At 48.8% G+C, this 20,489-nt stretch overlaps 1 protein-coding gene across 5 annotated transcripts; it reads right to left on the bottom strand.

Annotated features, from left to right (window-relative positions):
• Positions 1 to 15: 15 nt before the first annotated feature.
• On the bottom strand, positions 16 to 18,971 carry LOC125975725 (CUGBP Elav-like family member 3). 5 transcript variants are annotated; one of them, XM_049731671.2, is made up of 15 exons: positions 18,464 to 18,971; positions 18,232 to 18,263; positions 17,119 to 17,348; positions 15,671 to 15,753; positions 6,708 to 6,756; positions 5,657 to 5,785; positions 5,505 to 5,584; positions 5,212 to 5,367; positions 4,896 to 5,040; positions 4,574 to 4,723; positions 4,375 to 4,461; positions 3,441 to 3,545; positions 3,217 to 3,360; positions 2,794 to 2,953; positions 16 to 980 (listed from the first exon to the last, which is right to left on the bottom strand). In XM_049731671.2, the coding sequence occupies exons 3-14, from the start codon at positions 17,261 to 17,263 to the stop codon at positions 2,826 to 2,828; spliced, it is 1,401 nt and encodes a 466-aa protein (XP_049587628.1). In that variant the 5' UTR covers positions 17,264 to 17,348; positions 18,232 to 18,263; positions 18,464 to 18,971; the 3' UTR covers positions 16 to 980; positions 2,794 to 2,825. The 5 variants fall into 5 exon arrangements, with proteins under 5 accessions (XP_049587628.1, XP_049587629.1, XP_049587633.1 ...); XM_049731672.2 differs by having other exon boundaries at positions 4,399 to 4,461; positions 18,464 to 18,970; XM_049731676.2 differs by lacking the exon at positions 17,119 to 17,348 and having other exon boundaries at positions 18,464 to 18,568.
• Positions 18,972 to 20,489: the final 1,518 nt, after the last annotated feature.

Raw genomic sequence — 20,489 nt, 5'->3', positions numbered from 1 at the left:
ACAACAGGACACGCCTCAAGTATGATACTTTTTATTTTAACTTAAAAAGAGAGCTGATCAAAAACAGGGTTCAATAAATTAGAAATAAATATAATTGTTGTCGTCATTAATAATACATACATTATAATTACGCCATTGCGAGAGTCTGACACAAAACGAGCCCTCGGAACGTCTTGTTTTTTTCTTTTGTTTTCTCTAGAAAAATTCTAAAATGAAAATATTGCAACCCACTCAAATCCCCTTTCTCCCCTCGATAAACAAAATAATTAGATAAATAAATAAAAAATAGCTCAAATATTAAAACCTCCCGAATAAAAGTGCAACCCCCCCTTCCCTGTGTTTTTCACCTAAAATCTACGTAGAAATTTAAAATACGTTAGTGATCTCCCATTGTACAATTTGGAATGTAATAATCAATTTTTATGAAGATGATAATGTTACTAGTGGTAGTAGTAGTAGTAATAATAACAATAATAATAATGACAATAATAATAATGTTGTGTCCCTTTTCAGAGTTGCTAAAGATCTTTTTGCAAGTCTTTTAAATGCTGTTTGTCCACTAAGTTATTTACATGATGTCCTTTTTTTCTGTTTTCCTTCTGTGATTCTGACTTTTTATTTGTCCTCATACTGACATGAACCCACCGCCAACCAGTGGGTCCTTCTATATTTGTCAGGTAATAGAGATGTATATGGAAGTGATATATCAGCACTTTTTTTTCAGAGGGGCGTGGGGGGTAGTAAACCGTTCACATACGGCAGGCTCGCATTGGAACTAAACACCCCGTCAGTGACTAGGTGGCGCTCTCACCGAGTGTGGTATGTACACTTATGTGCATGTGTGTATGTGTGTGTGTGTGTGTGTGTGTGTGTGTGTGTGTGCATGTGTGTGTCAATGCAAGTATGTGAATGCACTTCGCCGTTGCACAGAGGCGACAGGAAAGCGCTCTGGAATTTCCACCTCTGCTTGGAAAGGTCACCTATGGACGGACGAAGGGAGGGAGGGGCAGATGGCATGGATGGATGGATGGATGGATGGATGGATGGATGGATGGATGGATGGATGGATGGATGGATGGATGGATGGATGGATGGATGGATGGATGGATGGATGGATGGATGGATGGATGGATGGATGGATGGATGGATGGATGGAAGATGATAATGGCAGTGGTTGAACAGGGGGAAGAGAGAAGGACAGAAGCCTTGTTAGACATGTTTGGGGAGGTTATTTTTAGCATGCTCATTGTCACATGGGCCTGTTATTGAGTTTTCTCGTGTGGCGGTCCGTGATGAGCTTGCCCAAACGGAATGATGAAATGCTGACAATTTGCTTTTACATTACTATATGCTTTTTTTGGAGAGGGTTTTGGACGCAAATGGAGGCTGTGTGTGTTATGCAGAAGCATTTCTAAAATAGCATGACACTCCTTTATTTATAATACGTGCTGCTGTGCAAAAGCACCTACTCACACTGGCCTGACAGCTGCCACACATTTTTTGCGTGTGTCACATTTGGATTGCAGTCACAAGATTCTCTGCGTGTGGTTTTATCACCAAATTGCAATACAATACAATGGAACCATCAAGGTTGTCTAATTGGCGTTTTAAATTTGCTTGCACATAAAAGTTCAATAGAAATTGTATCTAAATCAATGTTTGAAAACAAACAATTGTAAAATGAATGAAAACGTTATGTATTGTACTTCAATCAAAGGTTTGTTTCTGTAGCGTTGATGCGATTCAGTGATTTTTCCACCACCACTCGAGGAAGCCCACTACACTCTGCGACTCATTGCCTGAGGTTCTCTTTGATGATTGTGTTCCCCTTGAGGATCCGTGGCAGCCTTTACCTCTAAACAGCAATATTACAATTATAAAATAATAACTCTTCTTTTTAGATATCGAATCACGATACTGCTTGTTTGCATGTGTTCAGTGATGCCCGCCCACCTCAACGGTACTGTCTTGACATGTAAACACGAGTGCACGCCAACCATCTGTTCAAAAAAATAACCCGCAGGAACCGACCAAAAACCGAGACACTCAAGCAACAAACTACACAATGGCTCAAACTACTGCAACAAATTTTCATCACGTTGTGACCCTCAACCATTATTGATCAATGAGCCCAGGTCAATAGAAAATCAGCATGCAATGCACAGTCTGCGGTCACCATGGCAACAGGACACGAGCTGACGACAAACCACCGACCAACCCAGGCAATCAATTGCCAAGGCAACCCAAAAACAGGCTGGCCAATCAGAGTACTACATTGTTAGGGGAAGGGAGGGGGTGCTTTATCGCTCACGAGGCGACCATTGCCGTAGCAATGGGGGTCCTGCTGAATAACAATTGGTTGGAAAAATCTGGGCTGAGTTGCCATGATAGCAACAGAACAAAAGATTAAATCTGCGCATAGCGTACTTCTGCTAATAGCAGTCGGGAAAATTTCGGTATTTATATTTACATACAAAAAATTAAAGTGAATCGATTAACAATCTATAGCTGTGGCCAAAAAAGCAAAGTGTAGAGAGCCTCTGACACCAAAATGAATGGAATGTTGCTAGGCAACAGACTGTCTGATCTCTCAATTTATTGCTCACCTGTTTCCTCTTTGTGCTACTGTATGTAACACACAAGCTTAGCCACCACAATTTCTCCTGTTAATTAAGGAAACACGGTAATCCGCGCTTTTCTGTTTCCACTTTATTTCCGTCTTTCCATCTTTGCTTTCCTGTGTTTGCCTCAAGCGGTACGAGCATTCGAGTGGCATGTCGTTGGCACACTCACCTTCATTTGTGTGTTCCTCTTCCCGTTGTTACTCAGTAGGGGCGGTTGGCATCCTTGGGCCTCTTGAGTTGCACTTTCAGTCTCTTCATGCCGATCTGGAAGCCGTTCATCGCCTGGATGGCGGCCTGAGCGCTTGCAGGATTGTCGAAACTCACAAAGCCTGGAGGAGGATGAAAAAAAAAGAGGACAGGTTGTTTTGATAAATTCACTTCGTCTTGTCTCAACTTGGAGACAAAGCAAGGCGCTGTAGATCAAAATAATTCATGGGTGGGTGGCTTAATTGATTCTGCGTAAGAGCCCCCCTTGTTTTGTCTTTGTTTTTTAATCACTTGTCCTTTCCTGTGTCCGATACAGCTGCTGTCTGCCCTCCCGCCCCTCCCCTTGTCTGCTACATGTGTGTGTGTTGTGTGTGTGATGTCTCACCAAAACATTTGCTCTGGTTGGTGGCCCGATCGACAAACACCTTCGCTGAGATGACATTGCCAAAGGGCAAAAACATCTGCAGCATTTCCGAATCGCTAAACTCCTGAGGCAGGTGGTAGATGAAGATGTTGCATCCCTCGGGACCTGCCGCACACACACAAGACAAGTTTCAAGGAAAGGGGTGTGGTCCTAAACACAGAGACAAAAAAATAAAGTGCCCTTACCTTCTCTTTGCTGCTGTTGCTGGGGCTGCTGGTGTTGCTGGGCAACCAGCGTGGGCTGCTGGGGGAAGGGCTGGCCCACCAATCCGTAGGCGGCGGGGTATGCCGCTATCAGGGCAGACAAACGGCCATGTTATCCGATTGGCCGGTGCCAACAGGTGGCAACACGGCAACGTCCAATGGGGCACGTTTATTTGGAGCCAAAATGCTTGCGGCTGAAGGTGAAAACTATAAAACGTCTGTAAAAACAATGAGCGAAACCACCGCTGTCCCCCACCTCCCTTTCCACTCTCCGGCTGTAAATCCTCCACACGGCACAATTCCAATTCTGATGCGTGAGCGGACAACAATATTTCACAGGTTTGCCTTCCTGTTTACAAATTGCAGTACTCGGGCTAAACTGGTGTCAGGGAATACGCTAAATATTAAAGAAACAAAGACAAAGAGTGGCATGAGCATCATGGGTAGCAAACATAAACACCAAACATCCCTGACACATTTGTCATTTAATATTCACAAATTGAACTGTTTGTAGTGCCCAACTCTTTGCTAAAAAATCACTCCAAGACGCTGCCAGATTGCTGACTATGAAGGAATTGGTGTTAAGGAAGTAAGACTCACGGCAAGAGAGAGACACGATGCATGTCAAGATTAGTCCGGCTAAACTTTGCCGGATGTACTTGAGCAATTCCGGGTTTTTTTTCCCCAGAATCAAAAGATCTGATTTTTAAGGGTAATGCAATCAGATGGGTTTGAAATGCTCTAATACTATTACAGCACCCTTAGCTTAAGGGGAAACTTTTTATGTAAAGCATCATTTGAAACAAAGTTACAAGGCGCTTTGTAATAACAGAGAATGAACAACGAAGAAAGTATCGAGCAATTGATAGAAAAGGAAATAAGTCCATGGAATTATAGATGATAGAAGAGGAAATACCATCAAAGGCGAGCGAGCACCCACCCGTGTAGTGCTGCATGCCGGCGTAGGCCTGCTGTAGCGGGTCTAAGGCTGCTGGAGTCTGAGCTGCAAAAAAAAAAAAAATCTAATTGAGGTTGAAAAACTCACTGTGGTCCTGCTACTCGTGTGAAAAAGGCGACGATGCTTATTTGTTGTGCATGTGGAGTGAGCGCCATACCTTGATATGTGTGAACGCCATTGGTGTATAAAGTCTCAGTTCCTTGCTGCCCATTGGTCGGCGCGGCCACGGTGCCATAGCCGTTGACACCGATCGGCGGAGGGAGAGCTGGCACGGGCGTAGCCGCAATAGTCGGTGGAGTGTTCGTCCCTGCGGGCACGAGTCGCACCGATAGAATCTCAGACACGGTAGACGTACGTCATTAATATTGCGTTTGGAGCTTATTTCAAGGTATCGGGTACTTGCGAAGGATGCCAATACCATCACTGATACTAGGCTGTGGTAAATTGAGGGTAAAACTGCGGCGAGAGCGAGCGCCTACCCGAAGATGGAGTGATCGGCGTGATGGGCGTGGCGATGATTCCGTTGGCATTGAGCGCCGCCATCTGCTGCATCTGTACAGCGGCGACTGTGGCCACGGGGGACAAGTACGCCGACTGGGCGACCAGAGCCTGCTGTTGGACCAGCTGCAGCGGGAACAAAGATACAGTCGACCGCTTACGGCGATGGAGGAGCAAATGACGAGAGATGTGATTACGGCCCCAGTCGGCGGGTTAATGGCCGTTATGTGGCTAACGGGGTTAGCTCCACTTAGCCTCTCGGAAACGAGGAGCTCCTATGAAGAGCGCACCACTTGCCTGAGCGTTGACCGCCTGCGTGTAGGCGTTGTAGGCAGGGAAGCTGATGCTAACGGGGCTGAAGATGCCCAGCTGCGAGGCCACTTGCTGCATCCGCCTCAGACCTCGCTCCTTCTCCGTGTCAGCGAACTTCACCACCAGGCTGGACGACGCCCCCTGCCGCCAAAACACCTCAGCATCAGCGTGGGGCTTGTCCCGTAACGACGCCATTACGAGCCAGTGTTGCGTGTTTAGGAGACAATTATGCGTGCAAGATGCCAGCAGTCAATCATTTGAAAGCACCTTCAACTCACAGGCATTGTGCGACTCCCATGCAGGCTACCGATTGCAGCCTGGGCTTCAGCGTGTCCCTGGAATTTGACAAAAGCGCACCCTAGAGGAGGAAAAATGACAAACCAAGATCTGAAACGGCACGTCCCAGCAGAAGGCTCGCTCACTTGTCTACCTTTGCTGGTACCATCGGGTCCTCGCAAGACGGTGCACTCGTCGATGCTGCCGAAGGGCTCAAACAGCCTTCGGACATCCTCGTCGCTCTGTTGCTTTCCCAGCATGCCCACAAACAACTTCCTGTCCTCTGAGCAACAAAACCAACAAGAAGGAAATCATCAGGAGCGCCTCGGGCCAAAGAGACTCAACAAAAACATTTTAAAAGACACGTGTTCTTCCAACATTTATGTAACAAAAGAGCAACTATTGATGCTAACCGTTAGCATGTCATCACTATTTCCCATTCCGAGTTCGCCTTTCTGTTTACCCTGATCTTTCTTCCTTGGACGTCCCTGCTTGCCCACCACACTTGCACCCACTTGCTCTACTCACAAAGCTGACTCCATGACAGTGATATACTAGAAAAAATTTGGACTCAATTGTACACTGCCAGGCGGCTCGGTGGCGCACTGGGTAGCACGTCCGCCCCACAGTTAGGAGGGTTAGGGTTCGATTCCACCTCCGGCCCTCCCTGTGCGGAGTTTGCATGTTCTCCCCGAGCCCGCGTGGGTTTTCTCCGGGCACTCCGGTTTCCTCCCACATCCCAAAAACATGCTTGGTAGGCCGATTGATCACTCCAAATTGTCCCTAGGTGTGAGTGCGAGTGCGAATGGTTGTTTGTCTCTGTGTGCCCTGCGATTGGCTGGCAACCAGTTCAGGGTGTCCCCCGCCTACTGCCCGATGACGGCTGGGATAGGCTCCAGCACGCCCGCGACCCCCGTGGGGACTAAGCGGTTCAGAAAATGGATGGATGGATGGATGGATGTACACTGCCATACATTCGGACCGTGCATCCTACCCACTGCTTTGTTGTTTTGGTAGAAGGTTTCCTCTGCTGTCCACCAGGGAGCAGCAGTCACTGCAGTGGAACGAGGAGACTGCAAGCGTGGTGGCGGCCAAGCTCCCCTGATGACTACTTTCCAACTCTGTCTGATCCATTTGGAGTCTTAACCTTGTCTCTGTCACTCAGTGCATGCGTGCGTGCGTGCGTGCGTGCGTGCATATCTCACCTCCTCTGCCCTCACTGTCTGCCGGTTTCACCTGGATTGGCCGATTCATCTGCAGAAGAAAAAGAAGAATGAGTACTGGTGGTCTTTGTAAACTGGACTTGACAATGAGTGGCAGTTGTTCGCTTTCCAATCCATTAGTGATGAGAATCCAGCAAAAAATGTCAACACAATGTCACCTATATGTCTGCTTATTGTTGCTATTTTTGATCAGAAAATGTAGAAAAAAATGCAAAACAAATATTTCCGTGTATGTTTTTGTACTTGGCAAATCACATTTGGCATTTATCATTCATGAAGTTTGACCCAGGATGTTTGTCACACAACCTTTCCTTCTCTCCCTCTATCACAAACACACACGTGTGTAAGTACACACATAATCGGAGTGGAATACCACGGGGGATAGACAAGTGACGAGATTAAGAATGAAGGCCATCTGATCTGGATTACAGTGCGACTATGGATTAGATGAGGGACACCAGTGAGTTGAGAGAGAGAGAGAGAGAGAGAGAGAGAGGGGAGAAGACAAGAAAGGGAGAGAAGGAGGGAGGAGAAGGTGTGGTGGCTGAAGTGACAAAATGTGGGAAGGCCACAGTCTATCAAAATAAAAAAATTAATAAAGAGAGAAAAACATATTTGAGAAGGGAGAGGCCTGCGGGACCCCGGCTGACTTTGGAGCAACATAAAGGGCAGATGGAAGGCCAAGAGGAACACAGGCAGTGAATAGGACCACTGGAGAGGAGAGCAGGAGGGAGGGGAGTACAGCAGGCATCGCATCGACGGAGGGATGGAGTGTGGGAGGATGAAAGTAAAGCTGGCGCTGTAGAGGATGATTCAAAAAGTGCCAGTGAGCGAGCGAGCGAGAGAGAGAGACAGAGAGATAGAGAAATAGAGAGAGAGAGAGAGGGAGGGAGGGAGGGAGAGAGAGAGAGAGAGAGAGACAGAGAAAGAGAGAGAGAGAGAGAGAGAGAGAGAGAGAGAGAGAGAGAGAGAGAGAGAGAGAGAGAGAGAGAGAGAGAGAGAGAGAGAGAGAGAGAGAGAGAGAGAGAGAGAGAGAGAGAGAGAGAGAGAGAGAGAGAGAGAGAGAGAGAAAGAGAGAGGACGGGAGAGGCAAGCGTGATTCAGTCGTGACTTGCTCTGTCTAAAAAATGTCACGACAAATAAGATCCATCGCCTGGGATTTATTATGCATGCATGCACACACATGTTCTGCATAGCCCTTCAGCGCACACACACGCACACGTGCACACACGCACGCGTACGCGCACACACACACACACACACACACACACACACACACATTGCTTAGTCATAGCACTGAGGAAATGAGACGGAGTAGTAATGCCAGCGGGAAAAGAGTAGGGCTGCATGCGGGAACGATGGCAATGAAAGAAAAGTCAAGAAATGCGAGCAAAATTCCCCTGAGAAAAGGAGAGAGCTCCACAGAGAAGAAGCTCAAAATGAATTGGAGAAAAAGGACAATATTGATTCCATGCGATTCCAACGAAGGACGCACCCCTTTCCTAACTGAAGCTGTACAGTGATGAGTGACAGCATAGCAAAGACGGGAAAGCGTCCTTAGGGCTTTCTCCGAGAATTCACGTGGAGCAGCGTTCCGTGTGGACGCAGTAGAACGTAGAAAGGTCCCTGTGGGCTGTTAAGGCCGTTCATGTAGTGAACCTGCTAATTGAGGAGGGCGCAGCGCCGGGAGTGGCGGATCCATACATTTGATTGATTCATCAGCTCTGAGCTGTCAACACAAGCACTTGATCGATGGCGCCGTTCTCGTTGACGCACGCGCGCGTCGGCAGGGGGCACCGTGAGGCATATTTTTAACCTCCCACCTTTCTTGAAACTTGCACACACACACACCAGTGTTCCCAGTGACCTTGGATTCACACCACCCACCTGTCCGTCCGTCCATCATCCGCTGCCCATTCGGGCGGCAATCTGTCTCGCGCTACCGAGTCATCGATCAGCCACGTCTTGTTCATCGATTTGAGGCTGCGCACGTTGTAGTGAGGGCGGCTGATTGTTGCCAGATCTGTGCCACCAACCTTCAGCACGTCCATCTCTGCCTTCATCGGGCCTTCATTGCGGTGCGACCTGAGTGGGCGGCTCCTCTTACGAAGCATTTCTGCTCAAATAGCAAAGAACGCACGCACGCAAGACGGCGGCCGCTTCTGCGCGCAAAGACAAAACAACGGCAAAGAAAACCATCCGGTTGCCGTGGCGACTGCACGACGGCACGCATGGGCTAGGTAAACAAGGATGCCAGTTGCCAAGGGCGACCGCTGCGATCTTGTGCTAAACAAAGAATCGCTAAGTGCTTTGCCACACACTGTACGCAAGAGCAGATTTCAGCCGCTTTGGAAGAATGAATTGTGCTTTTTTTTTTCTAAAAGTACGGAGAGTGCTCAAGTTGGGGCCGTTTTTCTAGTATTAGCGAGTGCTTCAGTGTCACAATACAACTTCGGTCGGGCTGTCAATTAAGTATGGCGACCGCATGTCAGACACGCCGCGTCCTTGCGCTTTCTTTCCATGACAGTGCACACGCGTGGAGAGCCTCGCGAGCCTTTCCAGTCAGATTAGCCTCTCATTACTCACGTTCCAATTAAGACGTCATTAAGAAGAACCATCTGCATACGAGCGGGCGCTCGCTCGCATGGTTTTTCTTTTTTTTCGAGCGGCATCCGCGAGGGATGGGGAGGCGCTTCGTGAGCATGCGATGTGACGTATATGTGACGTATCATAAAATGGCCGCTCGAAAGCACAACCTCGCGCATGCACGCGTGAGCCCACATGCAAACGCGCACAAATTTGCATGCTGTGCCTCTAGTCGACACAAATGGAGACGCGCTCGTGTCTTCACATGCACGGCTCGCACTTTTCTCTGCGCGCCCACAAACACGTCCTCTACACACAAGAGTTAATCTTTCTCCCTTCAGTGATGCAGGGAGGATTAGGGGATATTAAATCCTCGGATTATCCAATCAAATCGTATTCTACTCGCTCCCTCCCCCACCTTGGCAAAATCAGTGGAACAAACCATTGCCCCACATCCAGCGGGAGGGGGGCTATTTGGAACAAGGATTAAAGGACAATGTTAATTCATTTCCATATTTGTATTGGTTGTGTTTTGCTGCAAAATGCTGGAGGGCAATCACCTCCTGCAAAAATCAACGATGGAAGAGATTAGAGTGCACAACATGAGAAGAGACAATTATTTTGGGTGCATATGTTAAGCACACACACCCCTCCTCCTCTCAGCAAGCACACACTTTCACATGCGTTTTATTTTTATCCAGCATGATTTTATCGCGCATGATGCCCGCGTTTCCCCGCAGCCATTCTACTCCCGCTTAGCTGGTTGTTTCTTTCTTTCACAACCATGTCACGTTCGGTCTTATTTTGTAAATATATACGGCGAGAGAAGAAGCGCGGATCGGGAAAGTGGAGCGCCGCCCCCGCAAAGTCGTTGCGCGTGCACACAACCCTGCTGTTTACACTCTTTTGCAGCTGGATGAAAACGGCGGCGGAGCGGACGCGCTCACAGCCCCTCCTCTTCCTCATCGTGTTGGTCTTTGCATCCGCCGGGTTGCATAGCAACCTGGCATCTCGCTCAGCCCCGTCGCCTGGTAACCGGGGTCCGCTAGCATCATAGAAGCCCCCCGCCCCCGCAGCCGTCCGCTTTTCACACCTGAAGAGTACGTGACAACCATGCCTTCTTGATCTGCCATTTTTTTCCAAGACCCGCCCCCCCCCCCAGAAAAATATGGCATGTAAGTGCGCATAGAGCAGAACTAACCACCTTGTCGATTTGTCTAACATGAGTGTGTTTTTTGTCAGAGCATTATGCATGAGGGAGGCGAGCACAGCGCTCAGTGAAATTTGATCCTTTGGATTTAGCGTCGCATAATCCAACAGGACTACGGCGGATAAATGCTCGACCTTTGCGCTCGGAGCTTCTTTCTATTTTTGGGGGGGAGTCTAAGTCCTTTGGGAAATGAGCTGAAGAATTAAAAAGGCAGCTCAAATCCATACAAATTGCAAAAAAAAAAAAAAAAAAGAATGATGAGATTACTTTGCAGGCAGAGCACATTTGGCGAGCTGAAAAAGCGGAAACGGAAAAGTACCGAATCATGTCACATGTCTATTTTTTTGTCCTGTCATGTTGGATTCGAAGTATTTGGGAGACTGGAAGGCACTTTTTCCCTTTTGGATCCACACTTTGGGATTTCGACATGAATGACCGCGGCTGGGTTTCGTGTAGCATAACGCTAAGAATGTAATTGAAAATTTACAGATCAACTTTAAGCTCATTCAATAAATTTTTCAAAAACTCGGATGAAACCATTTCATCTTAAGCATCGACTTACAACCAACAAATCATTGACATAACCGGCAGCAGGCCAAAGTGTGCTGGGACTGAGATTGGAGTCAAAAGGTCGCAGGCCAAGCGCCACCAGAGTCCTGTCACGGCCCGAATTGTCTGACCGCACACACACCAGTGGCCGACGTCTTTGTCCCAAAGTGACAGAAGTGCGGCCAGACATCACCCCGCCGGCGCTGCCGCCTCCCAGAGACGCCATTCTTCCCCAGAGCAGCCACCCGGCCCTTCCTCCACGCAAACTTTTGTCTGTCTTCCTCCTTCTCGCAAAGCCGCGCCCCCTTGCACCTCCCAGTCTCGCCCGACAGCATTCATGGCAAACCTCTTCATGAGCCCGACCGCTCCTGAGAGGCCCAGACTCCTTTTTCATCCTGACACGTTCCATTCACTCCTCATATGGCTCCCTCCATACATCTGCCCTCGTGCTAATGTTAGCATATACCACACACTCAGTTTTCTTAATAGCTAACTCTAACCTTGAACGTAACTCGCTACGTCAAACGTCGTCCGTCGCGCCTCATAAAAGAAAAAGTGTCATCGACGTCAAGCGAACGGAGGACAGGATGCTGGCATACGACGAGAAAAAAAGTCTGAATACTCAGGGAGTAAAAAACAAGAAGATGGAGAAGGTGATATTAGAAACTTGCCATTTTATAATTCAAGAGTGGGCGAGCAGGTCCGTGCGAGTGCTGGTCGACATACAAGAAAAATCCGATCCTGCTCATCATGTGCCTCATCACAAGCACGCCAAATTTATTCACAAGAGCGGCTGAGCTACAAATGTTCTTGGTTGAGTGTGTGCGTGTGTGTGCGTGCATGTGAGAAAGACGACGCACGGATCTGCGTGTGCGTGTTCCATAGAGGCAGGTTCTCTCTAGGGTCAGACTTTTATGAGAGGATGATTAGATTCCGCTTCATTTTTGTGGTGAAATATGAGGCAGGCTTTCTTTCTCTTGCTCTCTCTGTCTCCATGTTGCCAAATGCGCTCACACACGGCAAAGACTTTTGTATGAAACAAACAGGCTAAATCCCTATCGGTCTTAGCTATACACCCCCCCCCCCACCCCCCAAACTCAGGCTCCACCTCTTTCTCTCCACTCACAACACACATACTTGATTTTACATTTGTCGCCCTACTCCCATCCCACACACAGCGAAGATAAAAATAGGGAATCAGAATGAGGGAAGGGGCGGGGTGGGGGGAGTGGGCGATACACATCACAAACCCCATCAGGCGGGGCGAGATAGAGGCGGAGGAGGAGAAAGGAGAGAAAGAGAGAAAATGAAAGAGGGAGGCAAGAGGAAGCACGCTTGCGTTCTAAATTGAAAGTGCAGCAGTAAGCAGTGAAGGGGAATAGTAAACAGTGCTGCTGACCACATAAATATGCTAAATTAGCCCACAAAGTCGCCCTAGTGGATAATTGCTCATCATGGCTTTGCCCCGTCGGGAGGCCTCCTGCCGGGCATCTTCCATTCCAAGTGGAAAAACACGCGCCAACTTACACGCTTTGCACGTCATGACGTCATATTAGTCATTCTTTGCAGAGGATAAAGAATACATGTATGTATTGCTACATGTGCTGCAGCACCGTCTGTGCTCAGATATCCGTGACTTAAAGGTTAAAAGGGGTACGACACTGCCGCATAGATGCTAATTGTCGGCCCATGTGCCGATCAATGGACCATATCTGTACAATAAGTCAGTCAGATTGATTTATATGAAGATCCCAACCGCTCTTTCAGCTGCAGTAATAGTCATTTTTCACAGAGGCTAAACGAAAATGGGCCCACGAGTAGTCTGATATTGTCTATCTACATGTGTTGCTGCTTATGTTTATGTTTAAATACACACTGCTTCAATGCTTTTAACCAACTAGGGATGACTAATAGCACCTTTTTTCAATTAACACAATGATGAATATAATGACGGATTTTTTTGTTGCCATTTGCGCCACTTGTGTCATTGTCTATAATTTCCTTGATGACACACAATCATCGGTGACGATACGACTGCCGCACAACGGCTAACCGGGATCGGCCTCAAACGCCTTTTGCAGTGGCCACTTGAGTATTGCGTCATGTCCGTGTACCTTTAAATCAATAGCGCGACTACAATGTGCATATTTTCACAAGCAAGTGCATTGATACATTGCTGCTGGAACAATGATGCAGATTAATAATTTAGCAGGCATCCAGTGTGTCATGGGAAGCGAAGCACACGTGTGTGTGTGTGCGTGTGTGCGTGTGTGCGTGTGTGTGTGTGCGTGCGTGCGTGCGTGCGTGTGGATAGGCTAGGCTCTAATTAAAGAAGAGCGTTCCCAGGACAGCAGTGAAGCATGACAGCACATACCTGCTAAGCTGCTTATCACACTTTAATTTCACCTACACGAAGATTTGGGGAAGTCAGCGTGACTGAGCCAAAACGCGTGTTTGTATGTGCCGATTGTGGAGCGACTCTCAAGTGGAACAAAGATGAGGGGAGCGATAACAGGCCAGGGAGGAAAGAGCGGATTTGAGAGAGTGAGATCAACAGCGGAGAACAAAAGGAGAAGATAAGGAAAAGATTACAGAGCAGCTGCAGGCCGCCAAAGATCGAGATGGGAGAGAGCGAGTGAGCGAGTGAGCGAGTGAGCGAGAGTCGAGCTGATGACGACGTGCGGATCACGGCCGCTTTTGCCTTCATTTGCGTGGGCCTTCATTTGAGTGGCTTTCAGGCGGCATGTACGTAAAGTGAACGCAGAAGCACCGGTAGAGGGAGGGGGGGGTCGTAGGGGCACTGCCCCCTCTGAAATATGATATATCCTATATACATATATTTATATCCTAAGATGACCTTGTGTGTCTTGTTAGTATAGCAATATGGTGGCAGGAGGTTGGCGGTCTGTTTCTGAGGTCAGAGGTCAGAGTTAAGCCACAAGGTTGGGGGGGTGTTTGAGTCTTTGCGACTGACGGCAAAGTCAAAGCTTGCTTTTTAGATGGAATTTGGATTTCAAGGCCAGTCAAAGTGAAAGCAGAAGCACTTGATGATTTGAAAAGGGTTAGGCGCCATCTCAAGGCACCACTCAATGGAAGTTTGGGGACCGAGATGAGGGCGAGATCTAAATCATTGACTTCATATCCCAGAGGGAATATTGCCGCGACATCAAATATGGCAAAACATGTCCCAGTATTGCTTTTCAGCCACTGAGCCTGATCAAATCTCTGCACGCGCAATTTTATTTCCTTAGAAGTAAACAGAAGATGCAGGATAGAGGCCATCTGCCCATCTGCCTCTTTCTCGTTTGCTCTTCTCCCAGCCGGGTTCGGACCGACCCATCGTTGAATAGCACGTACACACACACACGCACACGCACACACACACACATACACATACACACGCACACCTCAGCCCCTCTCGTCCCATGATGAGCCCAGCCGGCACCGGACTATGAAAATGAGTTTGTGAGAAACTAATCATGCAGCTTAACAAGTGGAGCTGCGGAGGAGGCTGCGTGTGAGCGTGGCTGTGTGTGTGTGTGTGTGCGTGTGTGCGTGTGTGCGAGGGGGGGGGGCATTGTGAAACGGTCAAAAGGGTCAACTAATCAAGAGGAGGGGAAATGAAACGAAGGGTGAGGGGGGACGGCAGCGTAGAGTGGCGGGGGTGGAGGGTGTGACGGCGATGTAGAGAGGAAGATTTAGGAGAAGGGTCGCCATAAGTGACTGTGAAATGAGAATCCGAAGAGGACGAGAGGCTGGGGCGGGGAAGAGGACATTAGGGAAAAAAGGCACATGAAGGCATAGCGGGGAGACATTGCAAAGGAGAAAGAAGCCAGCGGTGGCCAGAATATGCCGGCAAATTACGCCAGCGCTCGGGAGAGTGCTGGACATAAAGATGAGCAGAGGACAGATCGAGGATCATGTGAATGCAAAAGGAGATAATGAAAGGGACGAAGAAAAGGAAAAATTCGCTCAATCCCAAAATGCAGGTAGACACGAGCGATGGCAGATGTTGGAACATTTGTTGCGTCACCAACCACCGAGCCAAGAAAAACATTCCTTGTTTGCCAACAACTGAGTAGAAAGCCAAGAAAATCGTAACAGGGCAAAGGCACAGTGGTAAGTTGATCACATCTTTTTAAATGTTTACGTCTTCCAAAGCATAAAACTGACAGCATCTGTTGTACTAACGCGCCATTCCCAAAAGTCATGCTAACAATGTAGCATCCGTGGCTAACTTTGGCCCATTCATTGCGCTAAAGATAGCTTAGCATTGCTAACACTGCTATTTTGGTGAAGGTTTTTGTCTGTAAATGCGCCAGGCAGAAGGACAAATAATAAAAAAATCAGAAATTCAACGTATCAGGAGGGGGAAAGGTCAGCGGATGAGTCGAAGGCCGCAGTTGGGAAATGAATGTGACAGAAAGGTCAGCCCCCTCGGAGGGGCCCTAATTGGATGAACGCCGCATGTCGCCTGCCGCCTTTGTATGTCTGACATCATGGCGTGATTCCGACCGGGAGGCGGGCTCGCCTGTGTGCTTGTTGCATGTTGAGTTGCGTGAAGGGTTCGGAGGGCATGCGTGAGTCGCAAGTAACTTACCCCTGGTAGCGTTTTCTGCTCGTGCAGGGCGCTCTGGGCTTTCAGCGCTGACTCCCTCGCGCAGTACGTCAGAAAGGCGCATCCTGTCACAAAGACAAGAAGTGAGGAGCCAGGAGGGAGGAGGAGGCCGCTTCGGGCTCAAATATTCTGCTGCATTCTATCGGATTCCCCCTACACACGACCCCACTACAGCGTGACTTAAGGACTCCTGCAGGAACCCCACCCCTGATGACTTGTCAGCTGCCACGAGGGACTTACAGATATGAATATTCACATTCATGCACTGCAAGGATGCCTAAGAGCAGCATGATGATGCACTTTAGAGCAGAGGACACCGCACGGCACGCACGTCACGGCACGCACACGGCACGGCACCACAGACGTGTGCGCGGGGTCGAGCGGGCCGAGCCGCCGCACAGTCACTCACTGACGTCTACGCTGGCTGCATATACCAACCACGAGGCATGCCTCACGATCACTCCAAATACCCCTTCCCCCCAATCGCTGCTTGCCTACGGGCTGTACCTGCGTCTGCATGTGTGAGGGAGGCTGGCCGGAGCCGTTTACTACACCTGTCACCAGCACTAAGACAACAAGATTGGCAGCAGGTTAGCATCCCGGTAACAGCCTGATGAAGGTACGTAGGGCAAAGAGGAAGACGGGACGCCGTGATCGGGATGGAGGGGGGCGGGGGGGTAAGGGAGAGACGAGGAGAGGGAAGGATGACGACAGCAGAAGCCACAAAGTGGATGGAACTTGCCAGAAGCGGCTGTCGAGATGATTCCCGCAAAATGTCCTGGGCCTCATTTCAGACTGCGCCTGAGCACCACATTGACTTCAAGTTTATATTTTCTTGGCAAACACGTTTTTTCATACAAAAAGATGGCCGAGCCTTTGCGTCAAACAGAACTTTTTGCTCTAGCACCAATGAATACAGCGCGACTTTGGCTCATCGATTCACGGTTAACTTGATTGTCCAGCGGTCGTCCGTCCGTGAGAGCAGAGCGATTGAGTTTTTTCCAAAGATGACATTTGCAGCATGCCTGTTTACAAGGGACGGACAAGAGACACACGCGCACGCACGCACACGCATGCATCTTGTGGTCCATCTCATTGCTTTAAGAGGAGCTTACTATGACTGAGCGGATTCTCAAAGCAGCAGATTCTTTTGCTTGTATCACACGGGCTTACAGGCCCATTACCCTGATTGGCGCGTACAGCCTAATCTGCCTCATAACACACACACGCACGCACGCGCGCGCGCATACGCACGGGCACGCACATGCCCCTCTGACATCTCAAGTTTGCCTGGCCTTCTCTTTACGGATTCGAGTTGCAAGAGTTTGCAGAGCGTTGCGTGTTTTCCCCATGTCATGCCGCAGGAGACGGAAGGGGGTGTGACCGTTTCCATGGCGACATCTATCCGCCAGTGCAATCCGTGTGCTCACCTTTGTGCATGCCCGTGTATTTGTCCTTGATGACGGTGAGCTCGTAGATTTTGCCAAACTGCTCAAAGATGGGCTTGAGGTCCTTCTCCTCTAGATTCCGAGGAATCTGCCCCACAAATAGTTTGATGGCGTCTGCCTCCTTCATCGGGACGGAGCGGGGCGGGGAGGGGAAGGGGGGTTCGGGAGGGGGGGCTTGTTCAAGGACCAGGAGTGGCCGGTGTTTGCTGAATCTAAAGAATGAAAAATACAAAATGTTAGGAGGCTGGAGGGGGCCAAAGTCCAGCTCGGGAGCCATTTGCAGCCTCCACTGGTTTTACTTTTTGCTGACATTTATACTATTTGGGGGGGGGGGGAAACATGCTATGTTTCGGTTCTGTCAGGATGAGCCAAGAATTCCTTGAGGTGCTACTTGCATGGTGTCAAAGGTTGGAGAACTGCAGAAATAAGAGAAGCTTTTCACAAGCTTCTTCAAGTGATTCAATTTAGATACACTTGGGAAAGCCAGTGATGAAGTGACCTTCTCAAAGCACAAGCAACTTAGTGAAGACTTTTGAATAGAACAAGCTCGGAGGATTAGCGGCTTGCACATCTGCCTTCAAACTTTTGGCCCTTCCTTTGTGGCGCTTGGGCAACCGACGACACTTGAACAACGGAGGCCCCCCAAGGCTTTATACTGAGCTTCTTGCCGTATTCCCTCAACAATCATGACAGCATGAGGCATGACAAAGACACATTGCCACGAGCGTGTTAAAGAAGCACAAGGGGCTTTTTTTTTTTTTTCTTTTTCAAAGTTTGGACACAAGCTTCAGCTCGTAAAAGACAGACATATCCCCAAAAATGTCATCATTTAATCCATTTGATTTGTAGGCACAATAAATGATTTGAAAATAGGTATGAAATATCCAGCTTGAACATGAAAATGCACACGACTGAATCGTGATTGTGTACGTGCACGCGCCTGATGACAAAGAGCTGCTTCTGCTCAAACAATTATGCTAATTTTAATGAACCAATCAAAAAACAATAATGGCACCGTTTCCCTTCGATCAAAAGAACATGAATGGGGGGTGGGGAGGGGTGAGGCAAGGTGGGAGGTGTGTGTGTGCGTGTTACCTTTTCGGTGGAGAAAGCAGCCGCGAGGATGCCTACAAGTGCAGAAAGGGAGAACATGATTGCATCGGACGGGCTTCTTTGTTTAGGGAGCTGGAGGTTACAACACGGATGTCATGGGGGGGGGGGGGGGGAGTCGGGGGGCTCCCTTTGCTCTTTGTCCGACACCCCCACCCCCTTCCTAAATGTACACACACAGAGTGATGTAGGGTAATGGCATGTTTCAAAGTCTTACCTCTTGCAGGTGAAGCTTTTGACAAAAAAGGAGGGAGGGATGCTCGTGGGGTCGCCTTCCTCTCGTGCGGCGACTCTTCTTTGTGCCTCCTCCTCCTCGGATACTACAAGTTATGTCTTTGGAAAAAAGAAGCCCAGAGGAATACTATTCTCAGCAACTAAGTAAGTGTCAAACACTTGTCAAGAAGAAAAGGAGGTCAAGGGAAAAACAACAACGACGACTTGTTCGAGCTAGCTTCTTTTCACTTTCACGACGTGATGACAAACTAAATGGCGGGCGAAAAGAGCTTAATTGCTGCTAGTGAAAAAAGCAAAAAAAACGTGCTATTCTCTTCTTCTTCCTCCAAGCTCGTCGTGACTGTTCCCAGTTGCTCTGTTTTTGTTGTTGCTGTTGTTTTGTTGAGGGTGAAATGTGTGATTTGTGCGCCCGCTTGCGTCTCGCCCGTCCGACGGTTGTCTTTGCTTTCCTTCCTTTCACATCTTCTGCCGGTATCCTCGCTCCCCCTTTCCCTCCCCTCCCCACCCCTCCCCCCGCCTGTGACGTACTTCGGGAACCGTCTCCAAATAGCATACACGTTTACACAAAATACACGGAGCCCAGCTCTTTGACGCCAACATTCCCGCCGACAGACAAAATAGAAAGAATCAGTGTTGTACTTCCAGCTAAATAATGATAAATATATGTTTGTCCAACAGTTTTGATGGCAATTTGCGGCTGCGCATTTGTAGACGTTGCCTTAGAGTCGACGCCTATTGTTCTTGCCTGGAGCCCTGGCCTTGGTACTGAAAGTAAACGCCCCCTTTTATTTGACTCTTTCGGTGGGAAACAAAGTACGATCACACGAACGGCAAGAATTTTGTCCCTGATGAGAATGCTTTAGCTTATAAGAGCGCTTCACAACTGCCGCTACCCTGGGTGGGGCCTCCCATCTTGTTTGCGACCCACTTTTGCGTAGGTTGAAATCATAAACGACGTGTGTCAGATGCGCGCCTCAGACGTCACGCGTGCACGCGCTCACGGGCTCACGACCGACTACAGCTGCCGCTCATGCCGGAGAGCGAAATCACGCTCACGCCCACTCCGCGTAATGACGGAAGGGGAGGAGGTGGAAGGATTTGGCCTACTTTCCGCTCAACTCAATGGGAACGCGGCGACCTAACCTGACGTATACGCGTGTCTTGGTGTGAAGGGGGGCGCGGTTAAAGATAATTTACAACCTAAAGGTCACCATCTGCCTCCTTGCCTCGTGCCCTCCGTGTTCAAGCAACCCTGCCACACACACATCCACTCACTCGCATGTATAGGCCCACACCTTCTCACGGCACCCGGCAGAGACAGCAAAGCTACGGACGCAGGGCCCCGAGGAGGTGCAAGCAGCAAAGCCGCACGCCACCGGAGTACATTGAGAATCTCCCCGCGCAGCCAGGACTCAGTTCTATGGCACGCACGCATGCACGACTCCAAGGAAAGTGTGCGTTTGGGCCACTCACTCCCAGGTGCAAATGTGCAGAATCCCTTTACCGAACACCTTACCTTCAGGTGAAAAACAATCTCATCCAAAAAGTAATTTTATCGTTAGTTTCAACTACTTTCCAAATGTGTTACCACTTAAAATATGTAAGCTATTTTTTGCAAGCTATGTTTTAAAGCTGAGCAAAGTTTTTTCAAACAAAGCTTTCCTTCGCATTTGAACCATTTAACAGAGTGAAGAAGTGGAAGACATTTTTGGCGCACTTGGTCCTGGAGTTTGTTTTCCGTGGCAAATTGGCCAGCAGGTGCTCAGATTAGATTGAATCAAACGGTTAGTCCAGGCCAGGCAGCGGATTGACAAGAAAAAAAATCTACCAGTGCCTCCCAAGGTTCGGGAACAATTTAACCATCAGCTTTAAAAAGAAGACGACATTTTATGAGCAGCACGGTGACTGCGTGTCTCGCCACTGAGAGGTTTGGCACTCGCACTTTCCGGTGTGACGTTTGCACGTTTCCTCTCATCCACGTTCCAAAAAACACGCACGTTTGCTTAATC

The sequence above is a fragment of the Syngnathus scovelli genome, chromosome 9 (genome assembly GCF_024217435.2).
Source record: "Syngnathus scovelli strain Florida chromosome 9, RoL_Ssco_1.2, whole genome shotgun sequence".
Classification (NCBI taxonomy): Eukaryota; Metazoa; Chordata; class Actinopteri; order Syngnathiformes; family Syngnathidae; genus Syngnathus; species Syngnathus scovelli.
This window is presented reverse-complemented; position numbering and strand designations above follow the sequence as displayed.

Bases quoted from the DNA above. Each gene is read 5' to 3' on its own strand.
- LOC125975725 (XM_049731671.2), bottom strand. From the start codon at position 17,263: ATGAAGGAGGCAGACGCCATCAAACTATTTGTGGGGCAGATTCCTCGG. The intron at 5,368-5,504 runs GTGAGTTGAAGG...TTTTGGCGGCAG, and splicing joins ATGGGAGTCGCACAATGCCT to GGGGCGTCGTCCAGCCTGGT. The intron at 4,724-4,895 runs GTAGGCGCTCGC...TCGTGCCCGCAG, and splicing joins GCCGATCACTCCATCTTCGG to GGACGAACACTCCACCGACT.